At 45.2% G+C, this 25,113-nt stretch overlaps 1 protein-coding gene across 1 annotated transcript in view; it reads right to left on the bottom strand.

The window, feature by feature from the left end:
- Positions 1 to 10,803: 10,803 nt before the first annotated feature.
- Positions 10,804 to 25,113, bottom strand: part of ACP3 (acid phosphatase 3) — a 55,231-nt gene continuing 40,921 nt past the window's right edge. Inside the window, exons 9-10 of the mRNA XM_004704177.1 lie at positions 22,144 to 22,319; positions 10,804 to 10,922 (exon numbers count right to left, since the gene is read on the bottom strand). Of these exons, the coding sequence (XP_004704234.1) occupies positions 10,804 to 10,922; positions 22,144 to 22,319 (295 nt within the window). The remainder of the gene's footprint in view (positions 10,923 to 22,143; positions 22,320 to 25,113) is intronic.

The following is a 25,113-nucleotide window of genomic DNA, read 5'->3' as shown; positions in this document are numbered from 1 at the left end:
ACAATGGATGGATGGATGGATTGTGATAAGTGTTGTATGAGCCCCCAATAAAATGATTAAAAGAAGAAAAGAATAATGGTATAAAGCGAAGAAGCAATTTCCATGAATGTATGTGGGACCAATTTTTGAGCAGCTCCAGACTCCAAATAGCATGGAGTCTATTACATATACATGTTTATGATTCCCAGCCCAAAGAAAAAGGAGGCGGGGTGAGAGATGCAAAAATACCCTTTTAAAGACTGCAGGAGTGCTCTGCCGCCTGACTCCCACTCCCTGCTGTTTATGCCTTGAACTCTTTCTTCCCCAGCACAGTGGGGCAGGCAGCAGGCTGCTGACACTGTGGCATTGGGGTTACAGTGAATCATGAAGTCATCCAAGTTTTCGTAACATGAAGGTAAGAAAATCTTTTATACAAGAGGAGATAAAAAAGAAAATTTAAAAAACACCCAAAGACCGCAGTCCTCTCCTGTGTAAGCAGTGACAAAGAATAAATGATGGTAGAGAAAGCCAATGGTGACATTGATAGAGGACCCCGGCACATCTTTTGGGAAGTTATCCCTCTGAATGATCACCAATATGCTTTGTACGATGCTGCCTGGGAAACGAAAGAAGGAAAAGCACCTAGTGTCTCCAGCCCGGGCTCCTGACAGTGCCCCTTTAAAGGCGATTTATGTTCGCTCTAAAGATGCCATTACAAAGAAGTTTACAGGTGTTATACATGAGTGGCAAACACAAGGTGTGGATGATACTAAGGATTGCTTCACCCTGGAGAGGCATTGAGAGGCAACGTAGTCGTGTCACGCAGTGAAGGGAAACCCTAATAAGATGACAGGTGCCAGCTGGACCTCAGAGAGCTTTCCTTTCTTCCGTCTGGGACGTTGGAATGGTAGTAGGGTTGTTTGTCGTTCTCTCGCTCCTTCTCGCTGGGTCCTTTCAACACCTGAATGAAGGAGCTAGCCTTCATTTAAGCAGCCCCTCAGCACTTTCCAATTGACTGTTAATACTGTGACTTTATGTGGAAGCCCAGGAAAGCCTTTCTACCGTACCCTGGGCCTCCTTAGACTAGAGCCAGCACCACAATGCACGTGATGGTCCGCGTGGCTAGCTTAGAATACTGTGAAGGGTAAGCTCACTGAATGCTTTGAAAGGGTGAGCCACTGGTCGGAGGGTGAACTTCAGTCAGTGTGATTGACAGCTGCACCTGGCTGCAGGTCTGGGAAGCTCGGGTGTTCCTGCGCCTCTGCTGCCTTGGAAAGCGTATGTTTGCAACGTGGCAGCACGGATCACACACTGCGCATGGGACACACGTGGGGTTTTGTTTATTTTGGCATTGAGTTGAACTCTTCAGCCTGAAAGAAATGTCCCTTAAGTCGCATACACATGGTGTCGTCAGCTTATCCTAGTATGTCAGCCTTCATGCCCGTTGCGTGCCTTGCATAGCTCGGTAAGGGAAAGGGCTGTGGGTGCCTTCTGGTTTTCCATTGAGTGTACGCTGCTGAGCAAGTGTACGTTTATGTTGACTCTGCGATGTTGCAACACTCAAGAATAATTTTTTGAGTCCCCATCATGATGGCAATTGTGCATAAGAGAGCCTTTAACGGAACCAGGGTTTTTGAGGACAGACTCTCCACCTCACCAACACAGCCAGGTCGCAATACAAATTATGCCATAGTAAAAAAAAACTCTGAAGGAGTGATACCAATTTCTGTTTTTCTTTTAATCTATTCACTCTGTGTTGAGTGTGATTTGCTTGATAAAATCATTGTACAAGAGGTGGGAATTCGACAGAAAGACATGGTGGCCACACATAGTTTTGGACGATGTAACAACAAAGACTCATCCAGTCGCATGTGACTCAATCCCACATTGTGCATCAAACGTTACTGCTTATCGATACCAGGTGTGCCAGGTAGTGACTCGCTCAAATATATTGTCACATTTTAAATCTGTATTTCTTATAGGGAAATGGACTTCAAGTATATGATCACAACTAGACTTATAAACATTATCATGATGCACAGCGAAAAGATTGTTGTTAAGAATTTCATTTTTAAGCGGAACAAAACTCAAAAAAAAGTCCAGGCTTACTGATTGACTAGGGAATGGGGGGACCCCAAAGATGCAGCCTGCAATCAGCCTACAGATCTAGTACTGACTTCACCCCTAATAATCAACCGTTTAAGATACAAAGGACAGCACTTACCCAAGGACAGAGGCCAGGCAAAGGAGGGTGGAAACAGGAAACACGGGAGAAGGTGGGATCCGTGCAGTAGATGAGTTGGAATAAAATGTGTGTAGATTGTTGAAGGTAAAACTATGATCCGCTCTGTAAAATGTCACCTAAATCCCAATAAAACAGTGTTTAAACTCAAAAGAGAAAGACTTTTCCCCTTCACTAAATGGCTTGGAAATTTCTCTTAATTTTGACAGACCACAACTATAGACAACTTCGCTAGAAAACCAGTCTTAAGGTTTCCTATTTAGGGAAGGAAGAATTATTGTACCATTTTTGTTTCTTCTTCTCAAAACTTGTTGTTTGTCTGTTTTTTAAACAGATTCTTATTGTGAATTGTATGGTGGTTTACAGAGCAGACATCAGTTGTTGATTTTTTAAATTGTTGGGAGCCGGCCCTAGCAGACATTCTCGGGGTCCTTCAGTGACCGGCCCTGGTGGAAAATTACTGGCAGGTGGTTATGCCTTAAAAGATATCTTAGTCACCAAAGCTTCCTTGTTCTATGAAAATGTCTGAGACAGTTTGCAGTCTGTGTTACCCTTCGTCTCCCCCCGAAGTGTTCTTTGACTATTGTGCATCTGTAACTGTTCTGCAGCCACGTGACCTTGGTTGGTTATCCTCCCCACTCTTCACCCATTGGTTGAAATACTAAGCACTCATTGGACTACAAACATACCATATTGAGAATATGATGGAGAGCCGATTGGTTAACATTCTTATGCTTCATTATAATAATACATGTTGGATTGGATACTGTGCAGCACACCTTATTAGAATATGCACCTCCCAGTTCCTCTTTATATTCCCCTAACTTTGCCCAAATAAACGAGCTTGATCAGCATTTGTCTTGCTCCACGTCTCCGTGTCTTTCTTTCCATCCAGGTTCGTCTTTCCCCCCAAGGTCCTGCTCGTGCGTCCCGCTGGCCGGGATGCATCATTAAATAATTTTATTGGGGCCTCGTACAACTCTTGTCACAATCCATCCATCCATCCATTGTGTCAAGCACATTTGTACGTTTGTTGCCATCATCATTCTCAAAACATTTGCTTTCTACTTAAGCCCTTGGTATCATCATTGATCTTTTTTAAAAAAATCATTTTATTAGGGGTTCATACAACTCTTATCACAATCCATACATACATCAATTGTGTCAAGCACATTTGTACATTCATTGCTCTCATCATTCGCAAAACATTTGCTCTCCACTTAAGCCCTTGGCATCAGCTTCTCATTTTCCCCCTCCCTCTCCATTCCCCACTCCCTCAGCTCCTCATTTTTCCCCTCCCTCTTCATTCCCTCCTCCCTCATGAACCCTTGATAATATATAAATTATTATTTTGTCATACCTTGCACCATCCGACATCTCCCCTCACCCACTTTTCTGTTGTCCATCCCCCAAGGAGGAGGTTATATGTTGTATTAGTCTGGGTACTTTAGAGAAACAAATCCACAGAAACTCATGTATAAGAGATAGTTTTATATAAAGGTTAAGTGCGCATCAAGAAAATATCGAAACCCAGTGCTGCCCAAGCCCACAAGTCCAACATTAACCCATATGTCCGACACCAAACCACAAAGTCCTCCTCCATCTCACAAAACAGACGCAATGGTGCTGATGGCAGGAGGAAAGCCGAGTCAGTGAAAGTATAAACATCTCAGCACGGACAGGGGTCTCCACATGGCTGCTCCAGCACCCAGGGCTGCATCGGGGTAGGTCCATGTAGCTTCTTGGGGATGTCTTGCAGGAAGTCAGCCTTGCAAGACGAAGCAGGGCACTGCTGAGGCAGCTGCACCCTAGTGCACCATAAAGCAAGAGACCCGACAACTAGAAAGGCGAGGCTCAACAAGCCCTTTATCTCTCTGCCCTTCAATTAACCCCACATATGTTTATTGGCCAGGTTGGCACAATAAACTAACTCATATGTAGATCCCCCTTCCCACCCCAACTTCGCTCCACCATCCCGGCATCGCCACTCACCACTGGTCCTGAAGGGATCATCTGCCCTGGATTCCCTGTGTTTCCAGTTCCTATCTGTACTAGTGTACATCCTCTGGTCTAGCCAGATTTGTAGGGTAGAATTGGGATCATGATAGTGGGGGATGGCGGGGAGGAAGCATATAGGAACTAGAGAAAAGTTGTATGTTTCATCATTGCTGCACTGCACCCTGACTGGCTCGTCTTCTCCCTGTGACCCTTCCGTACAGGGGATGTCCAATTGCCTACAGATGGGCTTTGTGTCTCCACTCCACACTTCCCCTCATTCACAATGATATTATTTTTCATTCTGATGATGCCTGATACCTCATCCCTTCGACACCTCATGATCGCATAGGCTGGTGTGCTTCTTCCATGTGGGCTTTGTTGCTTCTGAGCTAGATGGCCGCTTGTTTACCTTCAAGCCTTTAAGACCCCAGACGCTATATCTTTTGATAGCCGGGCACCATCCGCTTTCTTCAGACATTAGTTTTTCACTCATTAATTCATACTCATGTTGTTGCATGTCATTAATTGCAATACTTTCTTTTTTTAGCCTTAACACGTGTTTATTTAAGAGCCTCTACCTGTGAAAAGCCATATTTTCTAATAGATTAGTTGTAGGGGTAGCAGAGTAATATCTTTGCAAAACTTTCCATGACATTTTTTCAGTTGGGATTTAATACCTATAACGTATTATTCTGTATTTCAGTCACGTCACGTAGGATTGTACAGTTGCTACCACAGCCACTTTCCAACTGTTCTTTTCCTACATGTCATTGCCATACTCCTAATGCAACGTCACGAATCCCACTTCCTCCTTGTGTTTCCTGTTGCCCTTTTATGTCCCCCGATTTCCTACCCTTCTAAACTTGGTCCTTGGGTCCGTGCTGCCCTTTGACTCGCAGAGGGTTATTCTAAGGTGTGTGTACCTTGCTGGTGTTATCGGTGCCATATAGACCTGTGCATTATTTGATGGAAAATTGAGCCATGGGAGTAAGTTTATCTCCAGATCTGAAAGGTGACGAAGGGCCATATTCTCAGGATTGCCGCCAGTCTCTATCTGATCAGTAAGCCTGGTCTTTTATGATTTTTGCTTTTGTTCCCCATTTCTCTGTCCCTCTCTCTAGGACCTTCCAGTGAGGAGTAGATAGTGGGAGTTGGGCATCTACTAGTTGTAAGATTGTGGAGGCTGATGGTCAAGTGGTCCTTAAGCACACAGGGCTGATGGTCTCCATATGTCTCCGATACCCACCATGCTTCTTTCCTCTAGACAGAGAGAGACCAACGATTGCACCTCAGAAGGCTTCTTTTCTGTTTTACTGAAATCATAGAAAAGGTGTTTAAAAAATAAGAAAAAGTAAAAGAAATATATCCCAACATCGCCAGAGGAGGGAAAGTGATATTATGAAATCCAAGGGACAAAATAATAATAATGTATAAATTATCAAGGGTTCATGAGTGGGCGTAGGGAAGGGAAAAATTGAGGAGCCAATACCAAGGGCTCAAGTAGAAAGCAAATATTTTGAGAATCGCCGGAGCCCGCCGGCAGGACAACGGGGACTTGATTGAGGGGGTGAGGACTGAGACAAGACAGACACAAAAAAGCTGGGGTCAGGAGGACTGCACTTCAAGACTGCAGCCTGAGTTTATTTTCCAGCAAGCTTTTATACACTGTTAAGCGGGAATGTACTATTGCTCAAAATAGCGCCCCCATCCTTGTTCTTGTTTGTCAGGCAAATATTTTTCCCAAGGCTAAGCACCTGATGTTTTCAATAACATTAAAGCACAAAAGTCAATCTGACCGTGAGAGAGACAATCTGACCGTGAGAGAGACAATCTGACCGTGAGAGAGCTGTGTCTGCACGTCCACATTTGAACGAACAGACCTCTGCGTTCAGAGCAGCTCCCAACAGAGAATGTTGAGGGCAACAAATGTACAAATGTGCTCGACAGCATGGATGCATGTATAGATTGCGATAAGAGTTGTACGAGCCCCCAATAAAATGATTTTTAAAGGAAACACAACTTAAATTTAACAAAGCCATTTTATTGTTCAACGTGTTAAGACAGAATTTCATTGTTATTATATAATCTTGCTTCAAGGCTTCATTTATATTAATAGCGATGTCTCAAAACTCCAAAAGAAAGAAAGAAATCCAAAGGGCAGCATTTGCCCAAGGACAGAGTTCAGATAGGTTAGGAAAGGAGGCCGAGTGGAGACAGGAAACCCAGGAAGGAAATCGGAGATAAGGTTGATTGATGAGAAATCAAAACGGGGAAATTCCCTCCGACTCACCGGAGATGAATGTGCTCCTGCTCTAGGGAGCGGTAGAGAAGCCTGGTGCCGGGTCCTTACCTACCAGACTAGAGAACTGTGGGGTAGTGGTCAGGGGGGCTAATGAAAGTACGTAGTATCTCTCAGTGGGCCACTCCACTCCTCTGGAGGGCTCCTGGTTATACTTGAGAGAAAAGCAGAGCAATTAACGAAGTAACTCATGACTTTCATCACGCTGTGTTGGGCGTGGGGCGGAATATAAAGTTAAGGTCACTCCACCCAGGAGACACGTGCACAGAAGCTCTCATTCCACCCCAGAGGAAAGGCCTTGTATGGAGTTATGTTCATCATTTACTTGGTGGTGAGCCCAGCGAAGATACTCCATCTCTACTCACAACCATAACAAGTCAGGTAAACTTTTCATCAATTTAGCACCCATACAGAAATAAGAGGCAACCACACAATAAAGATAATTTTAATTTATTCAGAATAATTTGAAAGCATTCTTTGCATTGGTAACAAAAAATACATTCTCTCTGCTTCAAAGGGTTTCATGTAATACTCTAAAAGCATATTTGCTCAATGTGGTAGCGATAGCTACATATAGCTACTGAGCACTTGAAATGCACTTAGTTTGAATAGAGATGTGTTCTAATATTTACACACACTCAATTTTAAAAACTCAGTATGAAATGAAGAGGAACAGATATTTAATTTTTAATATTAATTATACATTAAAGTGATATTTTGGACATAGTGGATTAAATAGCATTTACTATTAGAATTTATTTCACCTGTTTATTTTTGCCTTTTAAAAGTTGGTTATTAAAAAAATAAATAAAAATTGGTTATTAGAAAACCTTAAATTACAAATTACACAAATGTGTCAAGTTTGTGACTTCTATTAGATTTCTATTTGACTACCCTGGTCACAAGCACAAGAATGTAGCTATCCATGTGGGATTTCTATCAAGAGAGTTTGAGAGAGAAAAGTGACATTTTGGTTTTCCCTCATCAGGAGCCCTCCTTGGCCATGAAGACAAGAATCAGTGCTGACAGCATTAGAATCACACTTCAGAGCAGGAAGTTGCAGGAATAGCAGGCAGGACTAAATTTAAGAGAAGGAAATGTTGGTTCTCGTATTTTAAAAAAGGTTTGTTGGATGAATAACTCCTGGTCAAATGCCTGTTCCTAATTTTGCACTCTTCTAACACCCCAAAGACACAAAAGATATTCTTTTTATCATTGTAATCTTGTAGTACTTGCTTATAGAGTCCTGGTGGTGTAGTGGTTACTTGTTGGGATGCAATCCCTGCGGTCGGCAGTTTGAAACCACCGGCAGTTCCTCGGGAGAAAGACCGGGCTTTCTATTCCTGTAAACAGTTACTGAGTTCTCAGAGACCCACAGGGGGTCACCGAGTGAGTGAGTGAGTGCCTGCTTCAAAAGCAATGCCATTCCAGAGAGGAGTATTCCTGCTACGACTTTTTCTCAGTACTGTCCTATGAGGACAGTGCTTTATATATATATAAAGTCATATATGTATGTCCATATATATATGACTTTATATATATCTCTATATATATATTACTACTTTGGAGGATGTTTCTAAACTTGCTTTGTGGGAATAATTATACATTGTTTTCTTCTGACTTTGATCAAAGGCCTCTATCATGGTTTCAATGCCATGAACACACTGGAAAGCAAAAGCGATCTCAGCCGACAATATTTGTCAAACATTAGACAAGATTTGTCATTATGGCAACTGGACAAATTATCTCTGGCCATCTGAAACTGTCCCCGTGGTCATTAGGGAGATGTTTCACCCTCTGCTGTTGAAGTTGGGTGATTTCCTGACACGCAGGACAGTGCATTTGTGCTCTCTGACGCATCACAACCGATGACGTGACATGGGGGGTTTTTCATTCCGCCATGAATTTTGCAAACCAATGACTGTGCTTATCAACAGACCGTATGAAAGAGCCAGCTGAGCTGGGAGCGACAACTGTCTTTACAGCAACCCAGAGACAAGGATGGAAGGAAGCATCCTTCCTTCAGGAAGAGAAGAAAGCCAAGTCCCCTTTGACCACTGGCCATACCAGATGTTGATGCGGCCAAAGACTGGGAAGGCTTTACTTTTAGCTACTCTACCATCTCTGTCTAAAGCTGTCGTTGTAATCAAAGATCGGATTAATGAGGTTAGATGTGAACAATTTGGGGTCTAGGTCAATGATTAACAAGTGGTAAGTTCTCCACCAATGTCTGTTGAATGAGTGAGAGAGTCAGAGTCTATGCTTCTATCTATATGTCTATTTTCAAGTCTCATTTTCAGTAGCATAAGATATTGTAGAGTAATCAGTGATATTGCTTGATACTTTATTAAAAGAGTATTTTGTCCCTTGTTTTGTCACACACACACACACACACACACACCCCTCCCTTGTTCTGCTCTTATGGATGGGTTTCCCATTTCCCAAGTCAAAAAGGTAGCCTGGTCTTGAGTTTGTTTGCCTCCACGGTTCTTAGGTTATAGCAGGAAGCAGAAGTTGCCAGGTAAGAGAAGGCAATTCCTCCCAGTCTTGTTTTGTTGTTCCAATCACTCCTGGCTCAATGAAGAGAACGACGTAGAAAGGGACGCAGGGATCGGGATAGATGCTCTGAGTTTGGTCGCTGAAAGCTGCAGGGTATGAAGAAAGAGGAAGACTCCCAAGTCTAAGAGATGGGTGGAGTGGGGCTCGAGAGAGCCTCTGAGAAAGGTGAAGAGCCCAGCTCTGCTTGTGAGGGACTAGACCAGGCATCCTCAAAGTGCGGCCCGCGGGCCACATGCGGCCCGCCGAGGATGTTGATCCAGCCTGCCGGGTGTTTTTGCCCATTTGTTTTATTTCAAAATAAGATAGGTGCAGTGTGCATAGAAATTTGTCCATAGTTTTTTTTTCTTAAACTATAGTCCAGTCCTCCAACGGGTCTGAGGGACAGTGAACTGGCCCCTTGTTTAAAAAGTTTGAGGACCCCTGGACAAGACTCTAGTGGCAGGCTGGTGACTTCCAGGAAAATGGGCTTGGGAGCCGCAGGTCAGATGTAACCGGCCTGTAGGACATGGACATGGACATGGCGCTTAGTGGAGAATGATGTGAAGAGAAACCTAGAAGCTCCTTCTCTGACTGGTCTTATCACATACGAACCGGGATCCACATCAGAACTTGAGGCGGGAGAGAACCCCACCAATGGATGAGATTGAAATCCTCACCAGTGGGATAGGCCGTGGCCCAGAGCACAGTCAAGTATTTCAGCGTATACTTCAAACTCCCTAAAAAGGTATCGTCTAAGAAGGTTTTTGCTTGGGCGATGACCAGTGAGCAGCACAAACCTTTTTACAATTTGTTCACAGAACCCGAGGGCTAGCAAACGTGCCTTTGTTCACCTAGTCCAGAGTCTGCATCTTCAGATAACAAAAGTCAACCTGGAAGACATAAATAACCTGCCCCAAGCCTCTCCCCACAAATCAGTGCAGAGCTGAGGCGGTCGACTCTCAAAGACTGCTTACTTCGAAACGGAAACCAACCAGAACTGTGTAGAGCACCCAGCTCTGACGCTGACGGCGGAGAAAAGAGAGGAAAATAGAACGACCTCGATGGTCTTAGGTCCCACTATCGGATTTGTGTGGGAAATGCCCCGAGTCACGGCGAAAGCGATTGATGCTACACTTTCTGAGATACTGTAGCTCCCTGAGGTCCCAAGATCCCCAAGCTCCTCTTTCTAAGGTATTTACAATAGCAATGTGTATGTGTGGTAGTATCGAGAACACAGACAGAAGTGTTTGCTAGCAAAAGCTGGGTAGTGGTTTGTTTTCACAGAAGTGTGTGTGTGTGTGTGTGTGTGTGTGTATTAAATGTATCTAATAGCTAAAGAAGAGAAAGTCTCTTTGTAATGTTTGATTGCGCCGTATTCCTGACAAAGCAAACCAGCATGCGGTGCATAAGGAAAAAGACCAATTGGGGTTGGGCTTCTGACTTCATTCTGGACACCTGTGTCGGAGACGGTAACTCTCTTTTGGACAAGAGCCTCTTTGTAGCCCAGGGAGGAGACCTGCTAGGGGGGGGTGGTGGTGGTGGTGGTGGTGGTGGTTGGGGGTGGTGGTGGTGGTGGTGGGTGGGTGGTGCCTCTGTCCATCCAGCTGCTGTCCTTGGGCTGCTGTGAGTTCCCGCTCAGGGAGGCAAAAAGGAAGGGTGCAGACAGGACGATGCTTCGTGGTGAAAGCCCTTCCTGGCTGGGTCACAGGGCGATGTCCTTCTTGTCCGTCTCCATTCAGCCAGCTGCTCAGAAGTCCTGGGAGTATTCTCTTTTCCAGCAGGGCCCGTGGCGGATGAGGGTGAACAGCAGCAGCGCTAGCACGCTGACCACCAGGCAAAAGGCAATGGCCAGTACAACCTTCAACACTGTGGGGACAGAGGAAACGCGTTAGTGTGAAGTGAGTGCACTAGGAGAATATGGAGAGCATACGCGTGTAAACGCGGGGGTGGGGGGTGGGTGGGGGTGGGGTGGGGTTCTGAAGCACCCTTGGAGTCAGCCTTGTCGTGGCTCGGCAACTGTGGTGCTGTGGTTGATTCAGCTCACGGTGACTCCACCCAGGTGCCAGTCAGAGCAGAATTTCTCTACAAGGTGTTTGAGGTGGTGACCTTTTGGAAGCAGATTGCCAGACGTGTCCTCCGCAGTGCCTCTCGGTGGGTTCGAATAACCAATTTTCGGTTAATAGTGGAGCACGTAGCTGTTTGCACTATAAAAATCTCCTAACATCAGCATGGGGGGTGACAAAAGGACAAGATTATGAGTCAGGTGGCAATCTAGGCTCCAGCACGAACCTTTGGGCCTAGGTTGAGTCACTGTAAAACAACAAAAGCAACCTTACTGCCGCCAAGTCATTCCACCCACAGCAGCCTTATCAGACAGATAGACTGCTCCCTGGAGTTTCCACGGCTGTGGCTCTTGATAGGAGCAGACAGGCTCAACTTTCTCCTAAGGTTCGAACTGCTGACCTGGGGCTTAGAAGCCCAAGGTGTAGGCAATGATGATTACATCACTGTAGGCCTCCAACCATTGTACAAGGGGTGGTTGCCTGAAATATTTCTAAGGATTTCTTATAGCCCTAACTTCATGCCTTTTTCTTTTTGACATTTAGGATAAGTTGGCAATTGTTTTATCGTCTTAGGACTGAAGAGACCCTGGAATCATTAATTGGTTCTTTTAAAATATATGTCATAACATCTTTTAGTCTTGGACTCTGATTTTCAGAGAGGAATTTTGCGCACACGTGGACTATGTCAAGCATGCCGGTGTACTACGGCTAATCTGTCCATTTATTCACACATCACTCTTTGATAGCTGACCACTAATGACATAGATAGATGGGACCCTTTTGTATAATAAAGATGCTTATTCACCATTTTACCCGGAAAGTTTCTCCTCTCTCCCACCTTCTTATCCACTAAGGAATATTTGTCATAAATTCTAGTTTGCACCATCTCTAAAGGGATGTCCTTTCAGTGTGAAACTATGAAGTTCCTTAGGCAATGGGGACCAAACATCCCTCTCCTCTGGCAGTCTCATCTGTTAGTGCGCAGTGGACAGAGTTTGAAAATCACTGATTCAACCCAACTGCATCATGATAGGAATAAGAACAAGACACGGTGAGATTAGATCATCCGGCTGAGGGGGAGCCGGTGATTTCAGTGGATTGGAATTCATGGGATCTCACCACTCCCATGATTTAAAGAGTCAGCTATTAACTAATGGCCCCAAACATAACCCCCTGGTGCTGACCTTTCTCCAAAACTCAAGGCTCTTCTATGTGCGATGGATTCAATGTCTGTCCTAGTCATCTTTCTCTTCTCTGACGGAAATACCACAAGCAGGTGGCTTGACCAAACAGTAATTTATTTTCTCAGAGTTTAAAGAAGTACAAATTCAGGGTATAGGTTCCAGGGAAGGCTCTCTCTGTGGTCACTCTGGGGAAAGGCCGTTGCCTGTTCTCAGCTTCGATCCCTCGGTTCCTTGGCCATCACTGGCATGCATCTTCCCCTCTGTGGTTGCTTGAGGATGGCATCATGGCTTACAAGTTGGGGTGCTAACCACAAGGTCAGCAGTTCAAAACCACCAGCCACTCCACAGGACCTTCAGGATGAGACTTTCTATCCCATAAAGAGTTAGTTTCAGAAACCCACAGGGGTAGTTCTCCTCTGTCCTGGAGGGTCACTATGAGTTGGAATCAACTTGATGGCAGTAGATGCTTCTCTGCTTAATTTGTTCCTTTCTGTCCCCAAAGGGATGGATTGAGGACACACCTTCTACTAAGATGGTCTCACGAACATAGCAAAACCCACTCCCAAATAGGATTATAGCCACACATTAGCAGTTAGGATTTACAACACACAAACTTCAGGAGGGACACAATTCAGTCCATAACACTATCTATTCAATGTCCTCCCTTGGATGTCTAATAGGCATTTCAAGCTCAACAAATCTAAGCCTGAATGCCAATGGGTCATTATGAGTGAGAGTCTACTCAATTCCCATGAGTTCTTTGTTTGATAACCTTTTGTGTCTCAGGTGATGGTAACTGCCTCCTCTTAATGACTCCAGACAAAGTCTTCTTTGCCTCTTTCTTTCCTCACATGCTCATCTGTCTGGAAATGCTGTTGGTTCTATCAACAAAATAGATCCAGTTCTCCTCCCTCCTCTGCTGCCGCCTCCCTTGGAACCAGGATCCTTTGCCAGCATCACCGCAGCAGCCTCATGATTGGTCCTCCACCGCTGCTCTCTCTCTGGTCAACCCAGCAGCCCAACAACTGCACCTCAAATCAGGTCAATCTGTGTTTAGCTCAGGCCATGCCCTGAATGTTCCTCTCACTCAGAGTAAAAACCAGAGTCCCCCGATGGCACTTTATGAAGTTCTATATCCTCTGGCCCTTACTGACCTCTGCGATTTCCTTCCCTTCACGTTCCCCTGCACGGACTCTCTTCTGAGCACACAGGCCTTTTGTTTCTCCTTGACCTTGTCAGACACCCCTCCCCCCACCAAGGATCTTTGTTATCAAAAACACCTGCCTTGGAGAACTCTCTCACCCTCTTTACTCAAAATATCAGTGATGCCTACCTTGACCTTCCTATTTAAAGGTGAAACCTGGGGACCCTCCCTCAAGCTGCCATTTGTGATGATCTCCTTACCATGGACTTATTCCTAATGTGTATTAGCTAGTATCTGTTCTTTTCTCCTCTAATAGAGTGCAGGTTTCATGAAGGCAGAGGGTATAGATACAAAATCTATCCAACTATCTGGTACATAGTAGGTGCTCAATAAATATTTGTGGAGAGAATTACCCATCTGGAACTCAAAGGACCCAAGCCTTAGTCCAGTGCTGTTGTTGCTCCCGTCCTCCAACAACAAGCCACAGCAGAAGGGAGACTGATTTAGATTCTGTTGGCCAGGCAGCATGAGATCTACAGAGAAGGTTCACTTGAAGGGAATGGCAGAGAATGGAGGAAGAAAGGAAAAGTATAAACGGAAATGAGGCATGACGTCTGCAGTCAATGTTCGTGGCTGATTTGGGGGAGTTTATTTGCAACTTTTGCAATTGGCTGTGCTAAACATCTGGCGAGGAGGCGCTGCAGGTCAGGCAGGATCCTCTGCTGTGTGCCCTGGATGAGCTAGCTCCACGTTGAGTGGGAGAGCCAGCCCGACAACTGTGAGGGGATATGGCACACTCAGAAAGGCCGGGGGAAGACACGTGGTGGGACCAGCCAGAAAGCGGAGATTCACAGAATATCTTTATTTGAAAGAGAAAGAGTTAGGGAAGTCTTCGGCGTCTTATTTGTAAGATTTGATCTGAGCTTTTCAGGTGAATCATCTTTTTGCCACGAGACAGAAGTTTCATAAGGATAGGCTTGGGGATGAGAGAGCAGCTGCATTTGACTGGAGCATCGGCTATGGGCAAGTGAGACCATCTATCTGTAGAGGTTGGGGCTCAGGGATTTTTTCAATGTGAAAGATCACAATGTATTAACTTTTCTGGCTTATAAAATGCCTGGATATGTTTTTCACATTAAATGTAATAACATCTACTGAGAACTTCCTGGGGGCCAGTAACTGGTCAGAAGCTTAATTTTCCTTATCTTGTTTAAGCCTCCTAAACAATTTATTATGATTCCATTTTTTGAGATAATAAAACGGAAGCTTCGGAAGACAAGTAAAGAAGGCTACATATCATATTTGAAGACGCAGAGCTTGGATGCCAATTCTGGAGCTGTTGCTCAGTATTAATGGTTTAACTGTCTTTTGGACATCATGCAGCTGTGCTGAGCTGTCACATTCTCGGAGGTCTTTGGGACCCATTGTTAAAGGGCGTGGTTTGCCATTGGGCAAATGGGAATCCCCGCAAATCATAGGGCAATGGCATGACCCACTCATTGTCGAATAAGCAAAATTCAAAACAGCGGAGGAAGGAGGGACTGTGTAAACCTGCAGGCTTCATAGAGAAACTACCAGGATTTCTGACAAGATCCCAGGGGCTCCGCCCTGGCACGGTGGCCCTGGGAATACAGACACGGGAATTGAAGAGAAACCTCTGAGGTAGAATGGCCAGACCGTGGAGAGAGACCCAAGGAACTGATACAAGCGAAGTGAGGGGTCAAAGCGACCCTGTGCACGCTACTTTGGATGGCTGAGAAGATGATTAGGCTGAGACTCAAGACTGGGAGCACGTTAAAGGAATGGAGTTGGTTTGGAGCAAAGAAGATAATGATTCCCGCCCCCTCTCCTCTACCACCAATGTACCTTTGAGAAGGGGTTTCAATCAGATAGAGATGCAGCCATTAGCGGGGCGGGTGTGGGTCTAGACTTCTAGCTACAGATATGTGAATGGGGACTATAGAAGCAGGAAGTCTGGTTCTATTTGCTCATGTTGAATGTCCCATGAGAGAACCCAAGGCAGAGTCCAAGAGACAGCCCCCCCCGCCCCCCATGGTATCGATTCAAGAAAAACTCCGAGGGGTCCGAGAGCAGTAACAAAACAAACAAACAAAACCAGTCAGGAGGGAACTGCACATGTGGCCAATGCTAGCTTGTTTGGACTCGTCCACAGTCGGGTGCTGCCAAGGGTTCCCTCGTATAATATTGTCGAAATTGAGAAGAGAGTGCTGTCGGTTGTGTCTTATTGCAGAAAGGTCTAGTGCAGGCAACGACTGAAAAGACATCCTTCCTCATGAGAAAATCTAAAAGCGATGAAACACCGTGCGGATAGGGACTACTTTTTTTTTTTTTAAGCATTCTGGCAACATAGATGCCAAGAGCTTCTCTCTCCTCCCATTCATGTCCAGGTCCTGCCTCCCCTTCACCATCCATCCTCTTTGAAGCAGCCTGTTTCTCCTCTACCCACTCGAGTCCAGGAACCTACCACTTCTGGAATGATTACCGTTGTCTCCAAAGTGCTCTCCTGGCCTCCAGTCCCCTTCCATTCTGCCCCAGGACACCCTAGAGATGCTCCTGTCACAAGAGACCAGTCCCGTCATCTCTGCCCTGCCTACCACCTTTCGATGACTGTCATTCCTTAACCAGTCTGGCCCTTGCTTCTCCGGAACCGGTGTCCTGTACTCCTACCACACCACATCCTTCCCAGGTCTTAAAATACCCTGCGTCATTGTCAACCTCTTGGTTTTTATGCATCCCCTCTCTTTTGTCCACCCCATTCCCCTCTCTCCCTGACCTACATTGGGCTGGTTAATTTCTTCTCGCCTCCAGGTTTCAGTTTAAAAGCACATCCCCTGAGAATCTTTCTCCGATTCGTTCTGTTTAGGCGAATGTTTTCCACTACCTGCTCGTTTATTTTCCTGCACATCCCCCGTCAAGGGATTCACCGCCCTTTACTGGGGGGGCTTGCGCAACTCTTCATCTCCTATCTCCCCTGCCAAGGCATCCTGGTGGCGTACGTAGTGGGTTACGCACTGAGCAGGAGAAAGATGAGGAGGCTGTCTGCTCCTGTCAAGATTCAAAGGCTCAGATCTCCTCTGCCCTAGTGGGTCTTGGCTCAAGGCCAGTGTGTGGGTTTGGCCTCCCTTGGCAAAATCTACGTGCCACTCGGGGATGATCTTCTTAGCTGTTGCTTCTTCAGAAAATGTAATGCTTGATACATATCGAGTGCATCAAAGGCAACCAATAAATATCTATTGTTATGGCATATTTATATACTCTGACACCCTCATCCTATATGGGAATTGATCCTCAGGGAATAGGCCACAAGACGCCCTGGGATGAAAAGGGAATGCGGTGTTGGATACAGTTTGTTTCTAATTCTAATCCTACTGCGGTGGCAAGTTAGACTCTGAACTTCAGGGTTTGTCTCTGTACAATGGGGCTCTTGATACTTCCTTCAAAAGAATAGGAAAAGTGGTCACCGATGACCTTCGAAAGTGGCATAAAAAACCAAACAAGAAAGTGTGAGAAAATAGGCAAGAGCTGGCATCATTTTACAGAATATTCAAAAGTGAGAGACGGTGACAAAATCAAACGAGAACATGTAAATTATTAGTTAAAGAAAACTGGAAATAAAAAGAGTGAGCTGGAGTGGCTACTTCAGGGGGCTTTGTGGGGAGATGTTTGGGTGTTCTACAGCAGATGGGAAGGAGTCAGTGCCAAGGCAGCCCATGAGGCTAACTCAAAGATTCCCTGGGGACCTGAAGAAATGGCAAAGAGGGGACCCAATGCCCAAGGAGAAGGAGAAGAGTTTGGCTTCTTAAGGCGGAACGTGCTTTCCTGAGGGTCCACAGTGAAGGCAGGTCAAAGCTACTAAAGGTATTTTGAAGTGGCAAGAGATGAAATTAAAAGATCTTTTAATAATTGCCTTACTATTATCAAGCCTTTTTTTAAAAAGAATAAATAAGTCAAGATGGCATTTAGGGGGGGAAATAAGAAGGGTTTCATAGAGAAAGTAGGAAAGGGGCCCAGTGAGATTGTATACATTCACCACACAGTGTTGAAAGACAGAACGGAGACGGGACCAGAAACACGAACACACATCTTTTGAAACGGTGGCCATATGCTTAGCCATTTGTTTTCATCAGCTCTCGTCAGCAGACCACGAAAGGAAAGCCTGGGGTTCGCCATTGGTCTGGTGGGAAGGCCAGGTATCAGTCATGGCAATGGCTGTCAGGACTGACTAGGTTGTGAGCAGGGGTGGGAGTGAGGAGGGATTTGTTGTGCACCAAAGCAAGTCCCCAAATGTTGAACCAAGGATGAGGTTTGGATATCCTGGGAAATAGGGATTGTAGCCACAAGGATGAAATGATCCTCCAATCAGATGACCTCCTCTCTGAGGGAGGATGGATGCTGGAAGGAACACTGTTGAACAGGGGCTCTCACCAACGGCGGGGGAACACGAGAATGACAAAAGAGTTGTGCTAAAACCAGAGGCCAAATAAGCAGGCATGTTGGTATGTTGGAATTTCACCTTCTGTCCTAGCATTATTCTTTTAGACCATACTCATTGAGAACAAATGGACTCTGTTTTCCTCAACAAAGTATAAATATTGAGGGCACTTTTTCAGGGGCTACCTCTTAACAAGCCTGCTTGTTAAGTGGTAGGCTGGGAAGCCACCTGTGTGAGATAGAACGTTGATTTGGATATAGAACGTTGAGGTGACAATACTCCCAATGTGACCAATCTCAAACTGTAAAATCACTGAGCTCAGTGTTGGGAGAGCTGCCTCATTCTGCTCTTGGGACCTGCACACCAAACCCTACGTCTTCTTCTTTCCTTATTTTATTTTAAGAAAACAAGTCTTGGTGCTTAATTATATTTTTATATTGAGTTGATGACGTTGGTCATGTGAAAGAAGAGAGCTTTATGAATGTATCACAGGCAGACGATGAGAAGAGGTGACAGACGAGACTTGGGGATGAATGGAAAGGTGGGATCAAAGTGGCTCCTAGGTTACTGAACGTGGCTGTGAACCGAGACGGAGAAAAGTAGATTGAGAGAGGAAAAGTTACTAGTTGGTACTTAATTATAAGCAAATATTTATTGAGCGCCAATCCATGCCAGGTACAGCTCCTAAGACATAACAGGCAGAATTCTTCACCCGTGCACATATGTACCCCAACACACTGAAAACAGAGACTCAGACAGGCACACGGGCACCGGCATGGCAGCGTTAGCCAAAGAACCAAATTCACAATAATCAAAAAGTGGAAACAGCCCAGCGGTCTGTGAAGAGATGCAAGAATAAGCAAAATGTGGTGTCTACATACAATGAAATATTATTCAGCCATAAAAAGTACAGAATTCTAATACATGCTCCAGGCTGGATGAACCCTTACACATCGTGTTAAGAAACGACACCAAAGGACAGACACAAAATGACAAAGACTGAACAGGTTCCACATACATAAAATACCCACAGTCGGCAAATTCCTAGCGACAGGAGACAGAATGGAGGTATCAGGGGCTAGAGGTAGGACACAATGCGAGCTATTGCACCCAATATATACAGTTTCCGTTTGGGGTGATGGATACATTGAAATAGATGGAGGTAAGGGTTATACAACCTTGTGAATATAGTTAATAATGTTACCGAGGTCTACACTCAAAACTGGATTAAATAGCAAGTTTTATGTGGCATATATATATTAGCCCTATCACCACATAACATGACATATATGTATACACACAGTAAAATAATTGGTCCCCTCAGTGAAACCTGTAGGAATGTCTTTGGTCCCTGACTCTACTACGTAGTAACTTCTCCATCCATCCATCCAGCTTCAAGCCACTCGGGTTTCTGATAAGTGTCTTGTGTGGCATCTTAATACACTGTGAGAAACCTCCTTACAGAGTGATTTCACCTGGGACAGTTGCCATCTTCTAAAGGAAGCATTCCCTGATTTTCCTTCAAAATCCAGAAAACTTTGTTCCCATTGTAATCTACATAGCCATAAGTCATAACCATCATTATTCTACATGTTCTGCCTCTCTCTACTTTCCAAATTCAGAGCGAGCTTCTTGTCCCATCTTAACCAGTAAGGGAGAGACAGCCAACAGCTTAGGCTTTATCTGAACTATTAAATCCAAATTAAGTGTATTTTTGAAAAAATTATAAAACGCTCACTTGATTTGGCCCAACATTTTACTTAAGGTTAATAGCTTTCCTCTTGTTATATTAAAATGAAACTACAACAAACGAAAACAATAGCCCTAAAGTCTTTTCGGCAGGAATTTTTCTTTTGAAATGCTTTAAAAATTTTGTTATGAAAGTAATGCTTCTGAACGTCCCAATAATGACTTTATTCGCTATCTTATATTTGGCTTCTTGCTGGAAAAAAAGAGAAAAGAATCGTTCGATTATAATTCCAATACCAAATATTTTCTTCAAGAATAAGCACATCAGTCTGTGTCTTCTGTCAGTCACCCTGTGTCTGGCTTGGCTTAGCTTCTGACATCCAGGAGAAATCCTTTGTGGGCATTTCGCTCTTTATCCTTCATGTTCATGGAGCACGGTGGCGCGGTTTGAATTTCCTCCTCCCAAAATATATGTTGGAGGCCGGATCTTTCTCCAGAGCCAACAGAGAGCGAATCGTCCCCAGAACCCTGAATTTGATCTTCTCGCCTTCTAAACGGTGAGGAAATTCTGTTCCCTAAAACTACACGCCCGTAACATTTTTGTTAAGGCAGCTCTGAGAAGTTAACTCAATAGTGGTTACTCGTTAGGCTACTAACCATAGGTCAGCAGTTCACAGCTACCAGCCGCTCTACTGGAGAAAGGGGCTTTCCAGCCCTGTAAAGAGCTGGAGTCTCGGCAGCTCACAGGGGCAGGTCTACCCTGGCCTCCAGGGTGGCCTGAGTCCACATTGACTGAGAGCAGCGAGTTGTTATTTTTATTTTTTCGACTGGGATGCTCTTCAGATGTGTCCTTGCCACCACCGAGCCAATCGACAGGGTTCTAAAGACCCTCAACCCGATGATGTCATGGACCCTGAGCAGTTTCATCAGAACCCGCGGGCTTGCGTAGGATTTTTCTGAAGAGACGCAAGCCAATGCCGTATGTATTCTCTTTGTCTTCCAAACAGATCTGAGAAGCACGTGCTTAACATTCCTGTACGTTTGTCTGTCGGAGGCCTCTGGAACATGTTTATTTTCCAGTTGTGTTCCAGTTCAATCTGTTTCATCTAATTTCCTCTCTTAAATCAACTTAAGATTCAACATCTCTTACCATAAGAGCGTTGAAAGAACTTCTGCTCATTCAGGGCATTGGGCCAGAGCATCTTCTTATCAGGCTAGTTATATGTCTGATACTTATTCTAAGAGCTGCTACATGCATTACATCATGGTCATATATAATATATTATATTAATACATATGCAATATAATGTATATCAAAGGAGCCTGGTGGCATCGTGGTTTCTCATTGGGCTGCCAACTGCAAAGTGAGCGGTTCACAACCACCAGCTGCTCCACAGGAGAAAGATGGAACTTTCTATTCTGGAAAGAATTAGTCTTAGACCCTGTCCTACAGAGTCTCTGTCAGCCGGCATCGACTCGATGTCAGTGAGTTTGGTTTTAGATGTCTAGCAGGGTTTTCTGTCACGTTTGACTGTGGTTGATTCAAAAGGAATATGGACTGTTTCAGGGTCAAAGAATCCCATGAGGCCTTTATTTTTTACTGAATATGTATATAATACAAATGTCAAAATGAGATCAAGTTTTCAGCCTAAAATAGTTCCCTAAGCCCTTGCACCATGTTTCATGCATTTGCCTCTTTGGGTGAGAAGGCGGGAACCCACAGGCAACCTTGGTCTAGGAATAACGTTTTGTTCTCACCCTAGATCATGCGGTTGGTCTGACATCTGCTTCACTTTAGACACTTCAAGGACCCAACAACAACAAAAACCCGTTACATTTACCGCGATCGAGTCCATTCTGACTCAGAGTGACCCTGTCAAACAGTAGAATTGCCCTTTGAGGGACGCTTTCCTAGGCTGTCAATCTTTAAAGGCGTAGGAAGCTTCCTTCTTCTCCTGAGAAGTAACCAACCTTACTCAGAGAACCGCCTCCCACAATCCTGCTGAGACAAAATCGAGGAGTTCTTAAATAGCAAGCGGCTTCCACAGGCACCCCAAACTAACATTCCTGAGGTACGTTTAAGCTAATAGCTCTCCCGCAAACAGTATTTTGGTTTGGGGTGTGTTTTTTTTTTTTGAGAGAGCACTTCTTGATAAGAGAGATTGTCAGGAGTCAAATACACGACAAACCCCTCTTTCCGAAGAACGATCTTGTGATTAAAGTGTGCGTGGTCAATCCCGTGGGTCATGATACCCTCAGGAATTGTAACCCAAGATCAATCCTGGATTCTATTCGGGCACAGACACCCCCTTAAGTTAACACTGAAACATAAAACCAAGTCAAGGCAAATGGAGACGGGGTCCAGTAGCTAGGTAGAAGTCGCCTCCCTGAAATACAATGACTCAGAACGCAATTCCCTCAAAGCTGGAGGCAGCAGCCAAGGAGTGTTCTCCTAGCAACATCTGTCCTTGGGAAGATGGGCTTGTTTTTTTTTGTTTTTTTTGCCTTCGGGGCAGAACGCTGCGTCAGCACTAATATGTAACATCCTCAATACCTTGGTGGTCCGCCACCGCCGTGGTCATGCACTCCCCATCCCAGTCGTCAGTGATGATAGGGGCAAGGAGCTCAGCAAACTTCTCCAGAGGACAGCTGTGGGTGCAGCCTGGCAGCGTGAGGGGATACGGCTCATGCTGAGACTCGTTCCGATAGTACATTTCCACCGAGTACTCCCTGGTGAGCGAAGGCAAAGGAGAGAGCTCCGTTAGTTCTGTGTTGTTCTTTCCTGGTGGCTTGTCACATGCTAGTTGAGAGTCTACCAGCAGTGGGCTCTTTAAGTCCCCGGAAATCATTCCTATCAGCTGACATCACAGGCCTCACCAAGGAGACGCGGTTCCAGCCAGCACGTGCCCAAAACCCCCAAACCCGCTGCCATTGAGTTGATGCTGATTCACAGCGACCCGATAGGACAGGGTAGAACTGCCCCTCAAGTTCCCGAGACGGTAACTCTTTACGGGAGCAGAAGCCGCGTCTTTCTCCCGCGGAGTCGCTGGTGGTTTCGAACGGCTGACCTCCTGGTTAGCAACTGACCAGGAACCACGACACCTCCCAGGGCTTCCGCCATCCCATGAGGAGTGAGTTAATGAAGTAGTTGGCCAGTAGGGCCTGCAAATGATGTTATACATATCCAAATGACCTTTGGCATAAAAAAAGGTCCCACACTCCTGAACAAGACATTTTATGGGGAAAAAAAAGGCTTTAGCCAATGTCCAGGTGGTAGGTGGAGCCTGGGGAAAGTGGAGCAGCTCTGGGGTGTTGAAATGAAACCCAGTACAATATACAATATAAACAATATACAATATAAACAATACATTATACAGCAGTGTACAATGTACAATATAAAGAAATGTACAATATAAAGGCACAGATGATAAGGAAAAGGACAGAGAAAGATATAGCCTGTTACTTATTCGTAACAAGAAATCTACTGTACTATTTTAATTTCAGACCAAGCAGACTTACGAGCAAGGGAATTATCAGGGATTAAAAAGGGCATTCGGTGGCGATCAAGGGGCCAGTTCTTCAGAAAGGCATAACAATCCTTAATGTGCCCAACAGCCCATCAAAACATGTGACACAAAAATGGGCAGACCTGCTTAAGGAATCAGAAAATTCCACTCTCCTTGTGGGCTACTTAAGACATTTTTCCATCAATAATGACCAGCTCCAGCCGGCAGGGAACCAGTGAAGCTACATTGGAACTAAAGAGCCTGGTTAAGTGGATCGAATGACCATTCAGAGAACACACAATCCAAGCAGAGCCAAATACATATTCTTCCCAAAAATCACATGGAAGAGTCACCTGCTGGGCCATAAAGTGCACCTTAAAATATGCAACAGCATGGAAATCATACACAGAGTAAGGTCTCAGATCACAATGGATCTGAAAATGCACTGTGATTCTCTGGTCTGAGGATCTGAAAACCAACCACAGGATGGTAACTGAAAGAGCCTGGGTTTCTACGCCCATCAACAGTGCCAGTCTCTGCAACCCATGGTGGTGGTTGGGGGTGTGGGGTGAGCCAGCATTGAGTGTGTCTGGGGTCTTCACATTCCCATGTTCCCTGTCTGGGCAGTGCCCATTGCATGGGTCTTCTCTCCCTACCTGAACTCTATGTGCTTGGAAACCAGGTTGGCTAAGATCATGTTTGACTTCTAACTTTCTAAGGCCTGCCAGGGGTTCGATCAAGGGGGACGTCAACCCAAATACTAAACCCAGCTAAACCCAAATGCCTTTGAGTCAACGCTGACTCATGTTGATTCTGTAGGACAGGCGAGGACTGCTCTCTGGGAATGGGGAGGCTGTGAGTCTTGATGGAAACAGATTGCCTCCTCTTTCTCCTGCAGAGCGACCGGTGGATTTGAACTGTTACCCTCTAGGCTAGCGGTTCAACCTGTGGGTTGCGATCCCTTTGGGGGGTTGAAGGACCCTTTCACAGGGGTCACCCAGTTCATAACAGTAGCAAAATGACAGTTAGGAAGTAGCAACAAAAGTAATTTTATAGTTGGGGGGTCACCACCACATGAGGAACTGTATGAAAGGACCGTGGCATTAGGTAGGTTGAGAACCACTGCTTGGCTAACAGCCTAATCTTTATCCACTGAGCTATCAGGGCTTCTTGAGGAGACACTTAATCTTCTTTAATTATTCAGGATTTACTTTCTTTTTTTTAAGTGGCAAGGATGTTGGAGGGGAAGAAGATCTCTTCCCTGCTGCTCTCTGAACTCTATAAATTCAGAATGCCAGAAGTCTGAGCTGGCTCTGTAGTTTGCAGGGCCCCGTGGAAAATGAAATGTGGGGCCCTTTGCTTAGAGAGTACTCAGGACAGCAAGAGCAGGTCATTAAATCCCCCTGCAGGACTTGTCTGAGCACAGGGCCCATGCGAGCGCATGCGTCCCACGGTCATGAAGACAGCCCTGCCTGCAGTGAGGAATGTATTCCCTCAACCCACCCTAAACCGAAGCTCGGGAGCAGTGTCCAAACTGCCCCTGGGGCTCTAGTCCCATGAGTGCACTGCGGGCTGATGGCGTGCCAACACGCCTCCTTCTCTTCGTAATCAGAATGCTGTCATCAAGCACTAACGTTTGGTATGACTCTTGCTACAGAGGTCTACCTTTCCTGGTTGACCTAGGACGTTCCTAGTTTCAACGCTGAAATCCCTGTGTTCCAGGAACCCCTCAGTTCTGGACCAGCCACGATGGTTGGTTGGCCCCTTTAACTTTGACCCTGTGGGTAGGTTCAAGTGAAGATGTGGTTAGCACGGGGTGGGCCACACCAAGCGGTAGACAGTAAACGCTGGTCACAAGCCACACTTCAAGCATCCTGAGGCATGGATACAAAATACTAGAACAAGCATGTGGGTGCTTGAGTCTTTATGTTAATTTAACAATTATTATTAGAATAGCCATTATCTATCTATCTATCTATCTATCTATCTATCTATCTATCTATCTATCTATCTATCTA

The sequence above is a fragment of the Echinops telfairi genome, unplaced genomic scaffold, assembly GCF_000313985.2.
Source record: "Echinops telfairi isolate 266 unplaced genomic scaffold, ASM31398v2 ScPeMD7_7420;HRSCAF=8458, whole genome shotgun sequence".
Lineage (NCBI taxonomy): Eukaryota > Metazoa > Chordata > Mammalia > Afrosoricida > Tenrecidae > Echinops > Echinops telfairi.
The sequence above is the reverse complement of the archived record's forward strand: the minus strand, read 5'-3'. Positions and strand labels throughout refer to the sequence as shown.